This window comes from Siphateles boraxobius, unplaced genomic scaffold, assembly GCF_051911475.1.
Source record: "Siphateles boraxobius isolate OS27281-9 unplaced genomic scaffold, OSU_SipBor_1 143, whole genome shotgun sequence".
Classification (NCBI taxonomy): Eukaryota; Metazoa; Chordata; class Actinopteri; order Cypriniformes; family Leuciscidae; genus Siphateles; species Siphateles boraxobius.
Window position 1 is genome coordinate 887044 of NW_027508748.1, and position 16660 is coordinate 903703.

The 16660-nt window shown below is 42.2% G+C and overlaps 1 protein-coding gene across 6 annotated transcripts in view; it reads right to left on the minus strand.

Annotated features, from left to right (window-relative positions):
* LOC143738311 (NLR family CARD domain-containing protein 3-like) overlaps positions 1-12129 on the minus strand; it is a 77863-nt gene extending 65734 nt beyond the window's left edge. For 3 of the 6 annotated variants that reach the window (XM_077230411.1, XM_077230414.1, XM_077230415.1), the window contains exons 1-2: positions 11512-11647; positions 11099-11212 (exon numbers count right to left, since the gene is read on the minus strand). In XM_077230411.1, coding sequence (XP_077086526.1) covers positions 11099-11212; positions 11512-11624 — 227 coding nt within the window. In that variant the 5' untranslated portion in view covers positions 11625-11647. Of the gene's footprint in view, positions 1-11098; positions 11213-11511; positions 11648-11991 lie in introns of those variants that run through there. The other 3 variants (XM_077230416.1, XM_077230413.1, XM_077230412.1) reach the window with 2 other exon arrangements.
* Between the last annotated feature and the right edge of the window lie 4531 nt (positions 12130-16660).

Sequence of the window (16660 nt, forward strand, 5' to 3'; positions counted from 1 at the left end):
TTCTCGGGAACTTCTTCGATAGGTTCAAAAGGAGCTAGGGAAAGACCTTCTAATACAATGGCCAGATCCCAAGTCGGCACCCTCGTACGAACTGCTGGCCTCAGCCTCAAAGTGCCACGGAGGAAACGAGTTATAAGCGGGTGTCTCCCAAGAGAAACTCCACTGAAAGGGACGTGGTAAGCAGCTAGTGCCGCCACATACACCTTTAGTGTGGAGGGGGATAACCCTGTGGAGAAGCGCTCCTGCAGGAATTCCAGCACTGCACCCACTGGGCAGTTAACTGGGTCCTGCAGGTGTTCTCCACACCAAGAAGTGAAAAGTTTCCACTTCAAGGCATAAAGCTTCCTCGTGGATGGAGCTCTGGAGTTAAGAATGGTCTCAACAACCTCGGTTGAGAGACCGGAGTCTATGAGCTGGGCCCCCTCAGAGGCCAAGCCCACAGTTTCCACAATTCTGGGCGGGGGTGAAGTATCGTGCCCCCCGCCTGGGAGAGTAGATCCCTCCTGACCGGGAGCTCCAAAGGAGAACCGTCCAGGAGAGAAATCAGGTCCGCAAACCATACTCGGGCCGGCCAGAACGGGGCTACTAGTAGTAGACTGACCCCGTCCCGGCGGACCCTCTCCAGAACTCCTGGTAACAGAGCAATCGGGGGAAAGGCGTACAGACATGACCTCGGCCACGGCTGCACCATAGCATCCAACCCCAGGGGGGCTGGAAGAGTGATGGAGAACCACCGATGACAATGAGTGGTCTCCTTGGAAGCGAATAGGTCCACCTCGGCGCGACCGAAACTCAACCAAAGGAGCTCCACCACCTCGGGGTGGAGTCTCCATTCCCCTGGCCTCGGCCCCTGCCTCGACAGGGAGTCTGCTACCACATTCAAATACCCAGGGAGATACATTGCTCTCAGAGATAGTAGCTTCCCTTGGGACCACAGGAGGATCTGACGGGCCAACTTGTAAAGCCGGCGAGACCGCAGGCCCCCCTGATGATTTATATAAGAGACCACCGACGTGTTGTCTGATTGAACTAACACATGATGGCCTCTCAGGTCTGTTAGGAAGTGTTTCAGAGCCTGAAACACAGCCAACATCTCTAGACAATTTATGTGCCACGAAAGATGATGATCCTGCCACAGACCTTGGGCTGGGCGACCACTCATGACCGCCCCCCACCCTGTGAGGGAAGCATCCGTCGTTAGCGTTATGCGACGACAAAGAGCCCCCAGCACAGGACCTTTGGATAGGAACCAAGTTTCTCTCCACATGACCAGAGCACGAAGGCAGCGCCGCGTGACTTTGAACGTGCGGAGCGGATTTCCCCTCGGGGAGAATCCCTTGGTCCTGAGCCACCACTGTAGCGGTCTCATGAACAACAGGCCGCAAGGTATAACATTGGACGCTGCTGCCATCAGACCCAACAGTCTCTGAAACTGCTTGACAGTGAGTAGCTGGCCTAGCTTCACTTGTTTCACAGCTGAGAGAATCGAAGCGATGCGGGTCGGAGAGAGTCGCGCCCGCATCGATACCGAATCCCAAACGACACCCAGAAAAGTGGTCTTCTGGGAAGGAGATAATACACTTTTCTTTGCGTTCAGCCTCAACCCCAACTTTCTGATATGAACGAGGACGACATCTCGATGCCGAACCGCCATCTGCTCGGTCTGAGCTAAAATCAACCAATCGTCGATGTAATTGAGAATACGAATGCCCTGAAGCCTCAGAGGCACTAGTGCTGCATCCATGCATTTCGTGAAAGTGCGGGGAGATAAAGCTAGGCCAAACGGAAGAACCCTGTACTGGTACGCCTCGCCCCCGAAGGCGAACCTCAGGAACTTCCTGTGTTGTGGAAGGATGGACACATGGAAGTATGCGTCCTTCAGATCTATCGTGACAAACCAGTCCTCGGACCTGATTTGAGACACGATCTGCTTGATAGTGAGCATCTTGAATTTTAGCTTCCCTACCGAGCGATTCAATATGCGCAGGTCTAAAATTGGACGCAACCCCCCATCCTTCTTTGGAACGATGAAATATCGGCTGTAATAACCTGACTCCAAACTGGGAGGAGGAACCCGTTCTATAGCCTCTTTTTGAAGGAGCGTTTTCACCTCTTGTTCCAATACCAGAGCCTGCTCGGGGCCCACCACTGTGTGCAGAACCCCTCTGAATTTTGGTGGACGACACCTGAACTGGATAGCATAACCCTTTTCTACTGTCTGCAGGACCCAATGAGATATTTTTGGAAGGCTTTTCCACTCTGCCAGAAATTCTACTAAGGGTACCAGCCTCTCGAGACTGGCCTCTGGTGTAACTTGAGCAGCAGACGCAGCGCCCTGTAACGGCGCACCGGCAGGGAACAACTGGTCTGACCGCTCTGAGACCCTCCTCAGAGGGAGCGAGCGTCCCTCGGGAAAGCGCTCGCTGGGATCGTCTGTGCCCCGGCATAAAGGCGGGGTTGGCAGAACGAGCCCCTGAGGGCACCGAGGAGGAATGGGCACCGTAAAAAGAGGTGAACACCTTTCCGCCTCGGTGGGGACCACCCTCAGCATCCTGAACGGCTTGGCGTCAGGACTTCTTCTTAGCCGAAGCCTTCTTAGCCAATATAACTGTCCTCAGATCAGTTCTACTGGGAGAAGGCTTCGGCTGAGAGTGTCGCGGCTGAGCCCACTGTCCAGCAGGGGGAGCACGAGACGCGACACTCTGCCTCTGCTGCGCTCTATGTGATGAGCTCGAAGACGGCCGGGGCTGCTCCCGCCCAGCAGCCCCAGGGACATGAACTTTAAGGGGAAGAAACTTTTTAAAAGCTGCAGTTTGTTTCTTTTCTTCTTGGAATTTATCGATAACTGAATTCACAGCATCACCAAACAACCCCATGGGAGAAAGAGGAGCATCTAAAAGAAAAGCTTTTTCTCTCTCTTTAATATTAGTCTGATTTAACCACAAATGTCTTTCTGCGGCCACCAGAGCTGCCATAGAACGACCCATTAATTTGGCCGATTCTCTGGTGGCACGCAGGGATAAATCAGCAGCCTGACGCAGTTCGCGAACTACGTCAGTACTGACCTCCTCACTCTCACTCATGTCCCTTAGCAGATCAGCCTGGTATGCCTGCAAGATTGACATAGTATGCAGACATGACACAGCCTGACCTGTTGCCGAATATGCTTTACCCACCAAAGCCGAAGTGTTTCTTAAAGGCTTGGTGGGTAATGCCGGTGCCTTAAAAGATGATGCTGCTTCGGGGGAGAGATGGCTCGCAAGCGTCTCTTCCACACGAGGCAAAGCACCATAACCATGAGCCTTGGCTCCCATAGTATTAGCGTATGTTGAAGTCTGGGGACCTATATGACACCGGTTTTCTCCATGATTTCGACACCTCGGTGTGGAGATCATGGAAAAACGGCAGGCACCGGCGTGGAGGCTGCACACGTGACGGCAAAAATCTCTCATCCAACTTTGATTTAGAAACAGACTCCTGTCTAGTCACTGGCCATTCAATATTAAGTTTTTCAACAGCTCTTGTTAACACCTCCATAAGCTCATCACTCTCAGGAGTGTGGGGTGGCGAATCCTCCACATCTCCCTCAACACTAACAACATCAAGTTCCTCAGAACTGGATAGCTGCAGCATTGGTGCCTCAGCCCGAGCGGAAGAAACCGCAGCGCGTGCTTCCGAACCCGGGACTGAGGCACTGGATCTCACAGGTGAAGGGAGAGATAAGGCAGAGCCCGTCTCAAACCCCGCTGTGAGATCCATCTGCGATCCCCACGATAAGCGCCGCCGCTCTGCCTCGGCAGAAGCGGGACCCGAACCGCGGGGAGCGCGCACCGAACCGCTCTCCTCAAAGAGCGATCGGCGGGAGCGGAGCGTCCTTAACGGCAAACGCTCGCAATGCTCACAGTCTGCTCCCTCGAGAGCAAACTGGGCATGCTGAACTCCCAAACAAACAACACAAAGATCATGTGTATCCCCGCTCGTTAAATAACGCGAGCAGGGAGGAACACACTTTCTAAACTGCTGTTCGTCCGCCATAATCTCTCAATATATATATATATAGGGATAAATTGTTTGTGTGGTGCAGGGTATGTAAGACAGACAATATCACACAGGGACAGATTCACATGCAGCGCGACTGAAAGCACAGAAGCTAATGCGCTTGTGTTTTTGGGGTGCTTTATAGTTTCCTGGTCGATGAGGTCACCCGCCTATGACGTTTCATCTCTCCATTGGGCTGATTCCATACGTGCTTCATGACGCACAACGCAGGGGCGTTCCCCGCAGCGTTTGACGCAGCTCGAAGTTCCCTTGAAAGGGAACAATGTTCTTTTGATCAAAGGCAATATGCGTGGAGGCGTGTTCACACCTGAGAAGACAAAGGCTGGACAATGTGCCTCATACATAATGAGCTGCATATTAATTAGCCCTTTCACACAGGAGTGTCACAGGGTCCCAAAGAATGCAAGGACAAAATAATATTTCAAGTGTATTCTTTCTTTGTAAAAAGTATACATTTTATCATACGTATTAAAAAAGGTAAGGATTCATTAGTTTGAATATTGGAACAAACACTATAATAACATCTTAGTTGATAATTCAATATACCTACTTTTTTTTGACAAAACATCATACTATAGTATATTTAACATATGAGGAGAAATTGGTGAACAAAAGCTTAACTATTTACTGTGACAGTAGACTTTTTTTACAGTCAAAACTTTATAATCTATCCAAAACTAATCACAAAATCTTGTCTAAACACTCATATTTAGTCTGTAACATATTGTGTATGATATATTAGCATAAACATGTTAATTTGCAGTTTGTTGCTAATACAGACATTTTATTTCAACATATTTCAGTCTATTTTTACTCATCTTAGTAGGCTATAGCAATATAGTTTGGATGTGTTCATGTAAAAATAACGTTTACTAATGTAGGTGCGAGAGTGAATGAACGGCACAGACACGCGCTGTATAACTGTAGTAAACAAAGCGCGTGCGCCTGTGCCGTTCATTCATCATTTAGCCTACACACAGACACGCAATTCATATTTAAACAGTCTTTTTGCGGTTTACAGACACTATTCAATATCGCGATTAGAACAAAGCACTTAAGAATAAATGACTTACTACATCAGCTGGATCCATTGCTCCTCGAAATGAAACCACCAGCACTTCTGGTACATTTTCCAGGGTTATTAGATAGTATTGTTCCTCACAGGTAGCAAGACGAGGTAAAGTACACGTTTTTATTAAACATGGTGTGTTTTATAAACCAGCTGGTGGGCGTTGGCATGTTTGAATGGCTTGCCTTAGATCATTTGCGTTTAAATACCGCATGCTCTCCGTGGGCGTGTCGCATTAGCAGAATAATGAGCTGAGAGAACGATAATGAGATCGGCTGAATCCTCTCTCTTTTTTTATAGATTACATAAACAGAGAATATTTATTTTAGTTTTGAATTAGATATTTAAAAAATAGAAACTTAAATAATTATTAAGATATATTGCTCATGCTTGTGTGAATAGTATTCGCTGAGCTTTGTTTAAGTTTAGAGACGTGCTCCAGAAAAAAGGTTAACGGAGATGGAGAGACAGAAAGCACACCCTGTTTATTTTCTTTATTTTACAAAAGCACAATGTTTTATTTTGATTGTAAGTGGACACATAAAAAATAGCCATTGAACAGTTTATCTTTTTTATATTTCTTAAGTCTGAATGACCAAAAATGACAGACTATTTTAAGTCTATTTTCCTGCTATGTGAAAAAAATCGAGCAAAACGCGCCGGCGCTTTTCTCGACCCCAGAGGGTTAAACAAGACTCAGCGAATACTATTCACCCAGGCATGAGCAATATAATCTTTATAATCGTTTAAGTTTGTACTTTTAAATTATCTAACTCAAAACTAAAATAAATATTCTCTGTTTATGTAATCTATATAAAAAGAGAGAGATGTCAGCGTTCTTATTATCGTTCTCGCAGCTCATTATTCTGCTAATGTGACTCGCCCACGGAGAGCGCACGCTATTCAAACGCAAATGATCTGAGGCAACACATGCAAACGTGTAAACGCCCACATCAACTCGATAACACACTAAGTTTAATCATCAGATGAATGTACTATTTTGTCATTCGAGGCTGTGAGGAATAATCCCGGGACATTTACCTCAGAACATGTGCTGGTTTATTTTCATTTCGAGGAGCAACGGATCTAGCCGACAATTTTGAATAGTACGTTTTTTATTCTTGTACATTGTTCTAATCGATATATGGAATAGTGTCTGTAAACGCAAAAAGACTGTTTAAATTTGAATCACGTTTCTGTGTTTGAATGAATTAACGGCACAGATGGGCGCTGCTATTTATTGTTACAGATGAAATATGAAAGACAACATTTCGTACTTTTGGATAGATTATAAAGTTTTTATTCTAAAACATCAAATAAGCTTTTGATAGCCATAGTATGTTTTGTCAAAAATAAACTCATCTACTAAGATGTTATTATAGTGTTTGTTCCAATGTAAGCTATATCAAACTAATGAATCCTTAACTTTAAAATATGTATGATAAAATGTTTTGATAAAATGTACACAAATATACTGCCGATTAAAAGTTTGTGGTCGGTACGATTTTTAATGTTTTTAAAAAAAATCACTTATGCTCACCAATGCTGTATTTATTTAATTAAAAATACAACAAAAACAGTAATATTGTGAAATATTATTACAATTTAAAATAACTGTTTTCGATTTTAATATATTTTAAAATATAATTTATTCCTGTGATCAAAGCTGAATTTTCAGCATCATTACTCAAGTCTTTAGTGTCACATGATCCTTCAGAAATCATTCTAATATGATGATTTGATGCTCAAGAAACATTTCTCATTATTATCAACGTTGAAAACAGTCCTTTTTATTTCAGGATTCTTTGATGAATAGAAAGTTCAAAAGAACAGCATTTATCTGAAATAGAATCTTTTGTAACATTAAACACTAAAGTTCAAAAGTTTGGGCTCAGTAAGAATTTTTTATTTCATTTTTGGGGGAAATAAATCAAATAAATCAATACTTTTATTCATCAAGGAGGAATTAAATTGATCAAAAGCGACAGTAAAGACATTTATAATGTTACAAAAGATCTGAAGACTTGAGTAATGATGCTGAAAATTCAGCTTTGATCACAGGAATAAATTACACTTTACTATATATTCACATAGAAAACAGCTGTTTTACATTGAAATAATATTTCACAATATTACTGGCTTTGTTTTGTATTTTTAATCAAATAAATGCACCTTGGTGAGCAGAAGAGACTTCTTTTAAAAATCTTACCGACCCCAAACTTTTGAAAAGGAGTGTATATTCTATATTAGAATATAGAATTGGTTCAAAGTTAGAGTTGGAAACATCTTGAAAAAATATTTTCCTTTCCAAACAAAAAGTGTCTTACAAAATTTAAATCAATGTATTGTTTTATGTGAATGATTAGGCAGGATGATTTTCAGATCATTTTGAAGCAAAAACTCTAGGCGACAACATCCATTAGTCAAAAGTATTGTGGACACTAGGGATGTCCAGATACCATTTTTTCTGAACCGATCCGATCCCAAAAATTATGAGTATCGACCGATACCGATACGATACCAGCGCAGTTTTATTTTAAATCAAGTAGAATTTCTATAACTCTGTGTGTTGAACTGATAATCACTCTGTGTGTTAAACACAATCTACTTAATACAGATCACTTCATTATAAAGAAAAACAAAATATGATCATAACCTATGACAAAAATTATATTATAAACTAGATTAGTGGATATCTCAGCAGTAAAATTTGGTCTAGAAAAATCATAAGTGAACAATAATTGTATAAAATCTGAACATTTAGTGAAAAAATACATTATTTAGTGGGGAACAAATAAGATACAATAAGTGTAGCACTAAATCTGGTAAAACGTTACACATTGCTCTTTGTATTGTTGTTAAATACATTCATGAAAAACAAGATAACAAAAATCAAAAAGATCAATTATTTATAGTCTACTATAAAATTAAGACATATTTTACATTTATAGCACAGCTGTTTAAAGTGGCAGCAACATATGATAGATAGGTAAGAACAAAAAAGGCTATTGATAATCTTCCATTGCGCAAAAGTATTATGATATGATTATGAAAGGCTGCAATACAGTGCGGCACAGAGCGCTTATGCGCATCCCGAGCGCAGAATGATGCGCTTGAAGCAACACAGAGTCACAGCGTGCAGCGCGTCGAGTCTGCATTGAAAAGTTCAAAGCACAAAGGAAAGACATAATGATGCACAGTGTATTATACAGTATCTATCTATGCAATAGTTTGAGCCTTTTCTTTTAACAGTTTTAAATATCAGTTACTGTGTGCATGAAGAAGAATTATAGTGCTCTCCAGTATTGTGATCTAAGAGACACACGGTAGAAACGAACATGATTAAGGTACAGCAATACAGTCCAGCAAGATAGTCATTTTATGCGAAACCATAGGGCTTTATCTACAGATCAAGTATAATAATATTAAAATTAAATCATCTTGGAGAGAGTTTCATCGTGTGACTGTCGTAACCGAACGCGACGCGCTGATTGAATGCTGAATGAAGAATGAATGACAGCCGCAGCGGAGAGAAAAGTTTACGTGAACTTGAATTTAATGACTTAAATATTAATTTCTATCTTACATTATACTATAGTATGGCTTCAGAACACGTATAATATAGTGCATGAAAACCTTATGGTGCTTTATGCTTTTGTGGGGCTTAACAATAACACAGAATAGTAAACGCACAATATCGGATTTGGATGGGCCTTGTCTGACCGATACCCGAAGTAACCCGATCCAGCAAAAATGGCAGTATAGGAGCCGATACCGATATTGAGTATCGGATCGGGACATCTCTAGTGGACACATATTTAGTATGTGTTTTGTGGCCTTATTTCAGAAACTTTAAGTTTTAGTTTTTTCAACAACCATGCATAAACAATATTCTCTCAAAAATACAAACATGTACATACATGTTTCTCACATATTATGGTAGCCCTGTTTGTGCTAAATAGAGTGTAATGACAACTTTGCCATTAATATGTTTATAAGCAACTGAAAAAAGCACAAATGTCAGGGCATGTCTAAACATCTCAAGGACCCCAAAAACACCTTAGACCCCAGAGGGTTAAAATAGGAACATTATTTTGGCTGTAATACTCAGTCACTTGCAAAATAGTAAAACCAACATGAAAAAGAATCGTTATAAAATCGTGATTTTCCTAAAGAAAATGGTTATATGATATTTCTGCCAAATCCCCCACCCCTAATATACAGGTGGAAAAAAATCTCAGCTTAAATTTACTTGATGTCAAGTCAAGTCACCTTCATTTATAGCGCTTTTAACAATATAGATTGTTTCAAAGCAGCTTTAAAATGATAATAAGAAATTAAAGTAAGAGAAATTTTTTGGCTCTAAGTAATGTAGCGCGTTTTTAGCCAAAACATTTTTGTCACATACAGCAAACATCTCCTCACTATCCGCTAGCTGCCTGTCCCCTGAATACACTGTAACAAAACGAAGTCTCTACAGACACCCCAGGCTCCACAAACGCAACAAAAACAAACTGGGCTAACCCGCACCACGAAACATAACAAACTGTTCCAGCCAATAACCGACGAGAAGGATTTGGGGGCGGGGTTTGGGGGGTCAGTGCGCGGATGAGGAGGAGGGAGGGTCTAGCTAGACTCCGTTTTGCTTGACAATACTTAAAACGTCAACAAGAAGTGATGTCAACCGAGCACCTTTAACTTAGGGGCCGCTTACATGACAGTTCTAACAGAAAACATTTAATGCTCTCTGGCCGCTCACCCTGTAATGGTTACTTTGTGCATTTATGGTCATTTGAGGTAAAATGAGAATTGCGCATGTGCGTAGAGAGTAGGCCTGTCGCAATAATCAATAAAACGATAAATCGCACGAAAAAAAAAAGAGCTCGATAATTTTTCCAGCCCCGATAATTTTCATTTGCATGCTTGTTTCCCTCATCTCTCTCTCTACCAAAGAGACTGGATGACAATATCAACGCTGACCGCCACACATTGATTTTCGAATTTTTTTTTTATTATTATTGTTTTTTTTTAACTGAGCCTATTTACAATCGTATTTGATTGCAGAGCACCGTAGCGCAAGCACTATATCTCGATCATCCCCCTCTCTCTCTCGCGCGCGCTCTCTCACACTCATATGAGGCGCCGTCTAGGGCTTAAATCAAACTTCATTGACGCACACATATATGAAACACTTGCATACACATCTACTAAGTAGTCAAACATACATGTATACTGCTGAATGCTCAAACAAATACATATGAAATGCACAACGACACACCTAAAGTCGCAAACTCTACACATACACGCAAACTCTACACACACGAGATGCGCGCACACACAAACTCTCCACGCACATATGAGACACGCGCACACACACAAACTCCGCGCACACTCATATGAGACGCGTGCGCGCACACACAAACTCTCCACGCACATACTCATATGAGACGCGAGCGCACACACACACACACACATCCAGCAAAATTTGTTATCGTGACAGGCCTAGTAGAGAGTCAGTAATAGATTGGACAGGTGAGGAGAAGAGATAACCACTCTATCGACTTTTGTACACTTTCTTTTATTTCCCTTTAAATGTTTGACCAGAGTTGAATGTTTTTGTATATTTTTCTTACTAAATCCCCATGTATACAGACGAGTGTGACGTTTAAATCATTTTATTAAACCTGAGGAAAATAGGCCATCTCTTTTCTCTCGTGCAACAACATCTCCGTGTGAACTTCAAAAACGTGAATCTGTGAAAACGCTGACGGTTGTGCACATGCATATTTATTCTATAGGTATGCGCGTTTGAATATGTGTGCAGGCGTGTAGTCTTTCTCTACAAATTGACCTCACCAAATTACTTGTCATTAATATAATTTATAGTATTAGACTGACAGACTTTGATAAATTATTCTTCTAATTCAATAGTGTCATACTATAAGCATAACTTTTCTAGAAATTATATACCTGAGATTAGGCCGTTTGTCTCCACTCTTAAATGCTTGTGGCGGATCCATAGACTGGTTACTCTTCATAGACACACAGCTGGACTCTGGGTTTGAGCTCTTCTGCTGGACTGAACTGGAACAGAGAACAGATTCAGTTCAATCCTCTAGATTACTCTGTTAATTTTTTTTATGATAGGAACCATATTAATATTAACACATTCTTCTTGCATCAAATAGTACTTTGAGGTAACAATGATCTTTTTATTTAATATTTCATGTTAGTTTAAAAAAAAACTGACAAAAATAGGCACAAAAAAATATATTTTTTGTAGTGTAATATAGTGGGATGTAGTGTAACATTTTTGCAACGTTTCACACAGAAACGTTTTTCTGTGATATGACACAATATTTAACAGTGTTTGTTAAAAGTACCTGCATCCTGGAGAGAAATCTCCATCTCTGGATTCTTGTGAATTAGCCATGATGAAGATGCAGGAGAATCTGATGAGTGTGATCTCCTCCACTGACTCTGAATGAAGAAACATTCAGACACAAAATAAATGATTAAATGAAACAACATTCATAATTTAGCTGAACATATCTGGAGTGTGGGAGAAAAAGGATAACGTGACTGCGTTAACCCAAGCTCATTGGGCCTTTTCACACACAAACAAGTCGGCCGTTGGATTTAGAATTTATGAAAAATAACGGACACTGAGAAACGCGGATTGCACATGTTCGTTTGTGTGACTCGGCCTACGTATGTTTACACATAAACTAAACTTCTGAAGAATCACAAACATCACAAAACACAAAGGACACATTGAAGTGAAAGAAACCCTTTATTAAGGTTTCATCAAACAATCACGTAAAATGTCCTCATATATGAGAAAGTCACACATGAACACTCACCTTGATCAAACTTACATGACACAGGATCTCAAATCCTCCCCAGGTTTAACATCATAATGATACACGTAAATGCCTTCTTAAACTTGATGAACACTTTGATGCTCTGTTTTTTTCCGTATTTTTCCTCCTCTAAATGGCGGCAGGAGAACTTACTTTCACTTTCTATTTGTGATGAGAGAGAGAGAGAGAGAGAGAGAGAGAGAGAGAGAGAGAGAGAGAGAGAGGGGTAAACAGGAAACAGCATTTACGAGAACACCACGACGCATACGTGTAAGAGCAGACGTTGGAGATCAATATTTAAGTGGTAAATTATGTGTTTTTTCGCAAACAAATGTAACGGGGTATTTAGCCCGTCTTGTAGGGGAAATTTGTTAGCGCTGCCCTGGAAGACTGAAAGGATCCTAGTCCCCGCTTCCAGTGCTTTTAGTCTCGTTACACACTCAATGCATGTATGTTCTGTCCTACTTTATGGATATGCACACTACAGGCCGACAAGTGTAGGCTTCAGTTTGTGTAATGTCACAAGATGGCCTCCTGAAGTAAAAGTCAAATATACCCCTCCCCCTGGTCTAATAAAGTAGCTGAGACGCCCCTACTCCTTGACAGCTCTAAACAAAAAGGTACACTGCAGGTAAGTACAAAAATTAAACAATATTTATTTTCTGTATGTAGCGTATATTTTCTTCCTTGTAATCAAGTGTTAGCTGCTTCAGTGTTAATAATCACTAAATAAAAGAAAAGAAACAAAATGTATGGCCTTTGTGTTTTCTTTTAAACTCACTACAACATATCCACCTTTAGTGTAAAAGTTATAAACCTCTCACTTGTAAAATGATAAAATCCACTTCAAAAATGAAAAAAACATTTGTAATTTCTTGTAAACACCACTTAGGATAGTTCTTAGTTTTCAAATGATCAAACAATCACATTTGAAAGAAAAAAAACAACAACAATGGCATACACATTGAAATCTCACAGTAGGAAGAGCACTTACGTGAAATGTTCCTTTATGTGTTCACTCTCAGTTCACTTTAAGTTCTGTAGTTCAACTGAACACTCACAGTTCACTGTTCATCGGATCAAAATATAAAAAAGGAATAACTTGCTTAGTTGAATCACTCAAGCTCAATGAAATGTCCCAAAAAAATCAAATGTATCAAAAATGAGTCAAAAGCAAATGAATCAAACTGAGATGAATCAAAATGAAACTTACTGAGATGTATCAAATTGAGATGTATCAAACTGAGATGCCATTGAAACTATTTTTGATATTGTATTATGAATGTTTTTATAGGCTGATCAGTTGTGTACTAGGTATTCTTTCTAATTATTTTATTTTGATGTTTAACTCTGCCTGGAAAAATAAATGTTAACCTTGATTATTCTGAAGTTTTCTGAAATCATTATTTCTAGTAGATTATGTGCAGTCTGATGTTTCCGCAAATCTCTGTCCAGGATAGATCACACCTAAGGCACTAATGAATGGAGCATGGGGCACATCATTAGACTTTTTGATTTTGACTGTCTCCTCACTTAGCATGTTGTAAGCTGCAACTATTACGAAAAATTACACCTATGAGTCAGCAGTGAGCGGCTGCGTAGGGTAAGATAGGTTGCACTGCACCCTCTGACTATTTTAGGACTGGCTAGTTTGTGATCGTGAGCGCACATTCGCGACATGACGTCTCAAAGTGACACCAGGTCCTTAATGAACGAACATTTGAAGTTATGAAATGCACAGAATAATCTTTGGTCTAAATTAAATCGCAACTAATCTGAGTATCAGCTGTAAGGATAGAAAGCTTGTAAAATAAAGAGTCACTTAAATTTGGAGTCAGATTAAATTCTTCATGGAGTCAGAATTAAAATTCGAGATCAACTGTTTAATAAATTAAAGTGATTTTTCCAGAGAACGCCGAAAAGACATACACGCTGAATTCCTTCGACCATACCATTGGATTCCGGTGTTGGGCCAGTGGGTGTACCTTACAATTAAAACTAGAATCATGTATTTATAGGCAATGGAACCCACATTCTACTGCCATCTCACAGCGGTTCTCATTCTGTGGCTTTATTCTGATGAATCAGCTGACCAGCGTGAGCGTGGTGAGCGTGCCTTCGTGCCGGAGGTTGTTCTGAGGCGATAAGAGCCGGTGGAGTGATGGAGGGACTCATCCATGGCACCATTTCCAGGATACAGCTCCGGGCTCTCCATCCTCAGTGTTCACACCAGTCTGCAGGCATTTCAGATCCGAATCAGAAAAGTGCTGTAATAACTTTGTTTGAAATTACAATAATTAAAATAAACTAAGATTTAAATAGATTTTGTTATGCATTTCTGCAGTATACTCATTCAAAGCCTTTGATGCAGCATTCAGGTTCATGAGCCACTCTCTACCAAATGTTCCTCAATTTATCAACAGTACTAATGGACAAATAAAATAGATAACTTATGTTTAGTTACTATATATGTCAGGGATGTCTGAAGGAAGGACCCAAGAGCGATAGCAGATTAACAATGTCTTTAATATAACAAAGGAATGCGCCTCGTAGTGCTAGCAACAGAAAGTCTCTCATTAAATGCTGCAAACAGTAGAGAAGTAACCCTGGGCAGGGCTGGCGGGTCCCGGGGTACAACGAAGGAGAAAAGCAGAGCCTCTACAGCAGCGGTATGGAACTCAGGTAAGGAACCCGTCTCTTGTCTTCAGTAGCAGGGTAACTGGCTAGATAACAGCTTTAGCGAGCGAACAATCAAAGAAGCCTGCAGAACAGGACTCACCAAACAAGACAGGACAGGACAAGATAATCAGGTGAACAGTCAGACTCGTACACAATCATAGATAATAATCTGGCAAAGGAGAGGTGGAAGAAGGAACAAGAAGTAGGAAGACTAATCAGAGGTAAAGAGGTAGCAGGTGAGAAAGGAATGAATGCAATAGCGATAATTGAAGAGAGGGCTGGCAGAGAATGAAGAGAGTAATAGTAAATGGGTGTGTCTGCACAGAGTGTGTGTGTGTGTGTGTGTGTGAGAGTGAATGAATGAATGAAAGATAATAGCGTGTGTGACCAGAAGAGGGAGACAGAGAAAGGAAGGAGAATACCAGGATCATGACAGTACCCCTTCCTCAACGAGCGCCACCAGGCGCTCCCGAGGATTGAGCCTGACGGGAGCGGTAGAAGTCATCAATGAGCGAGCGGTCCAGGACGTCCCGGGAGGGGATCCAGCTTCTCTCCTCAGGACCGTATCCCTCCCAATCGACCAGAAATTGATGACCGCGGGCTCGAGGACGGACATCCAATAACCTGCGAACTCTATAGACGGGAGAACCCTCAACGCGAATGGGATGGGATGCAGGACGGGTCGGGGCGCGTATGACAGGTTTTACGCAAGACACGTGAAAGACTGGATGAATACGACGGAGATTGGGAGGTAGTTTAAGCCTGATAGAGACAGGACTCACGACCTTAGAAACACGAAAAGGTCCAATGAATCTGGGGGCCAATTTGCGAGAAACGGACTGTAACGGGAGGTTAAGGGTGGAGAGCCACACCCTCTGACCACAAGTATACCTAGGACTCTTAACGCGGTGTTTATTAGCAGCTCGACGAGTGAGAGAACGAGAATGACATAACGCTGATCTCACCCTTCTCCATGTGCGTCTACAGCGTCGAATAAAAGCCTTGGCCGACGGGACACTAGAATCAGAGTCTTGGGACGGAAAAAGCGGCGGTTGATACCCAAGACAGCAATGGAAAGGAGACAGGCCGTTGGCGGAGGATGGAGCCGAATTGTGCGCGTACTCAGCCCAAGGAAGCTGTTCAGTCCAAGACTCGGGGTTGCGGAACGCAAGACTGCGCAGAATGCGCCCAATAATCTGATTCGCGCGTTCGGCCTGACCATTAGTTTGCGGGTGAAAACCAGAAGAGAGACTAGGGGACGCACCGATTAGTCGACAAAATTCTTTCCAGAATTGAGAAGTGAACTGGGGTCCCCTGTCAGAAACGATATCAGAGGGAAGACCGTGAATCTTGAAGACATGATCGACGACCGTCTGTGCAGTCTCTTTGGCGGAGGGGAGCTTAGGAAGAGGGATAAAATGAGCGGCTTTGGAGAACCTGTCAACGACCCTGAGAATAACAGTATTTCCCCCCGAGGAGGGAAGTCCTGTTATAAAATCGAGCGCGATATGAGACCACGGACGGGACGGAATAGGAAGCGGCTGGAGAAGTCCAGCGGGCGGTGAATTACTGGGTTGGTCTGGGCGCAGACATAGCAAGACGCAACGAACCGGCGGATATCACGTTCGCGGGTGGGCCACCAAAATCTTTGGCGGATAGCCGCAAGCGTTCCTCTTACTCCGGGATGAGCAAACAGCTTAGAGGAATGCCCCCATTGCAGAACGGCAGAGCGCGCAGCGACGGGAACAAACAACAAATTCCTAGGACACTGACGAGGAACGGTGACAAGGGAAAGAGCTCGTTTGACTACTCGTTCGATTCCCCAGATGGAAGCTCCGAGGACGCATCCCTGAGGAAGGATCTCTTCCTTAACAGGGACCTCCCTGGGGGAAGCGAACTGGCGAGAAAGCGCGTCGGGCTTGAGATTCTTCGAACCGGGGCGATAAGAAATGGTAAAATTGAAACGGCCAAAAAATAACGCCCAACGAGC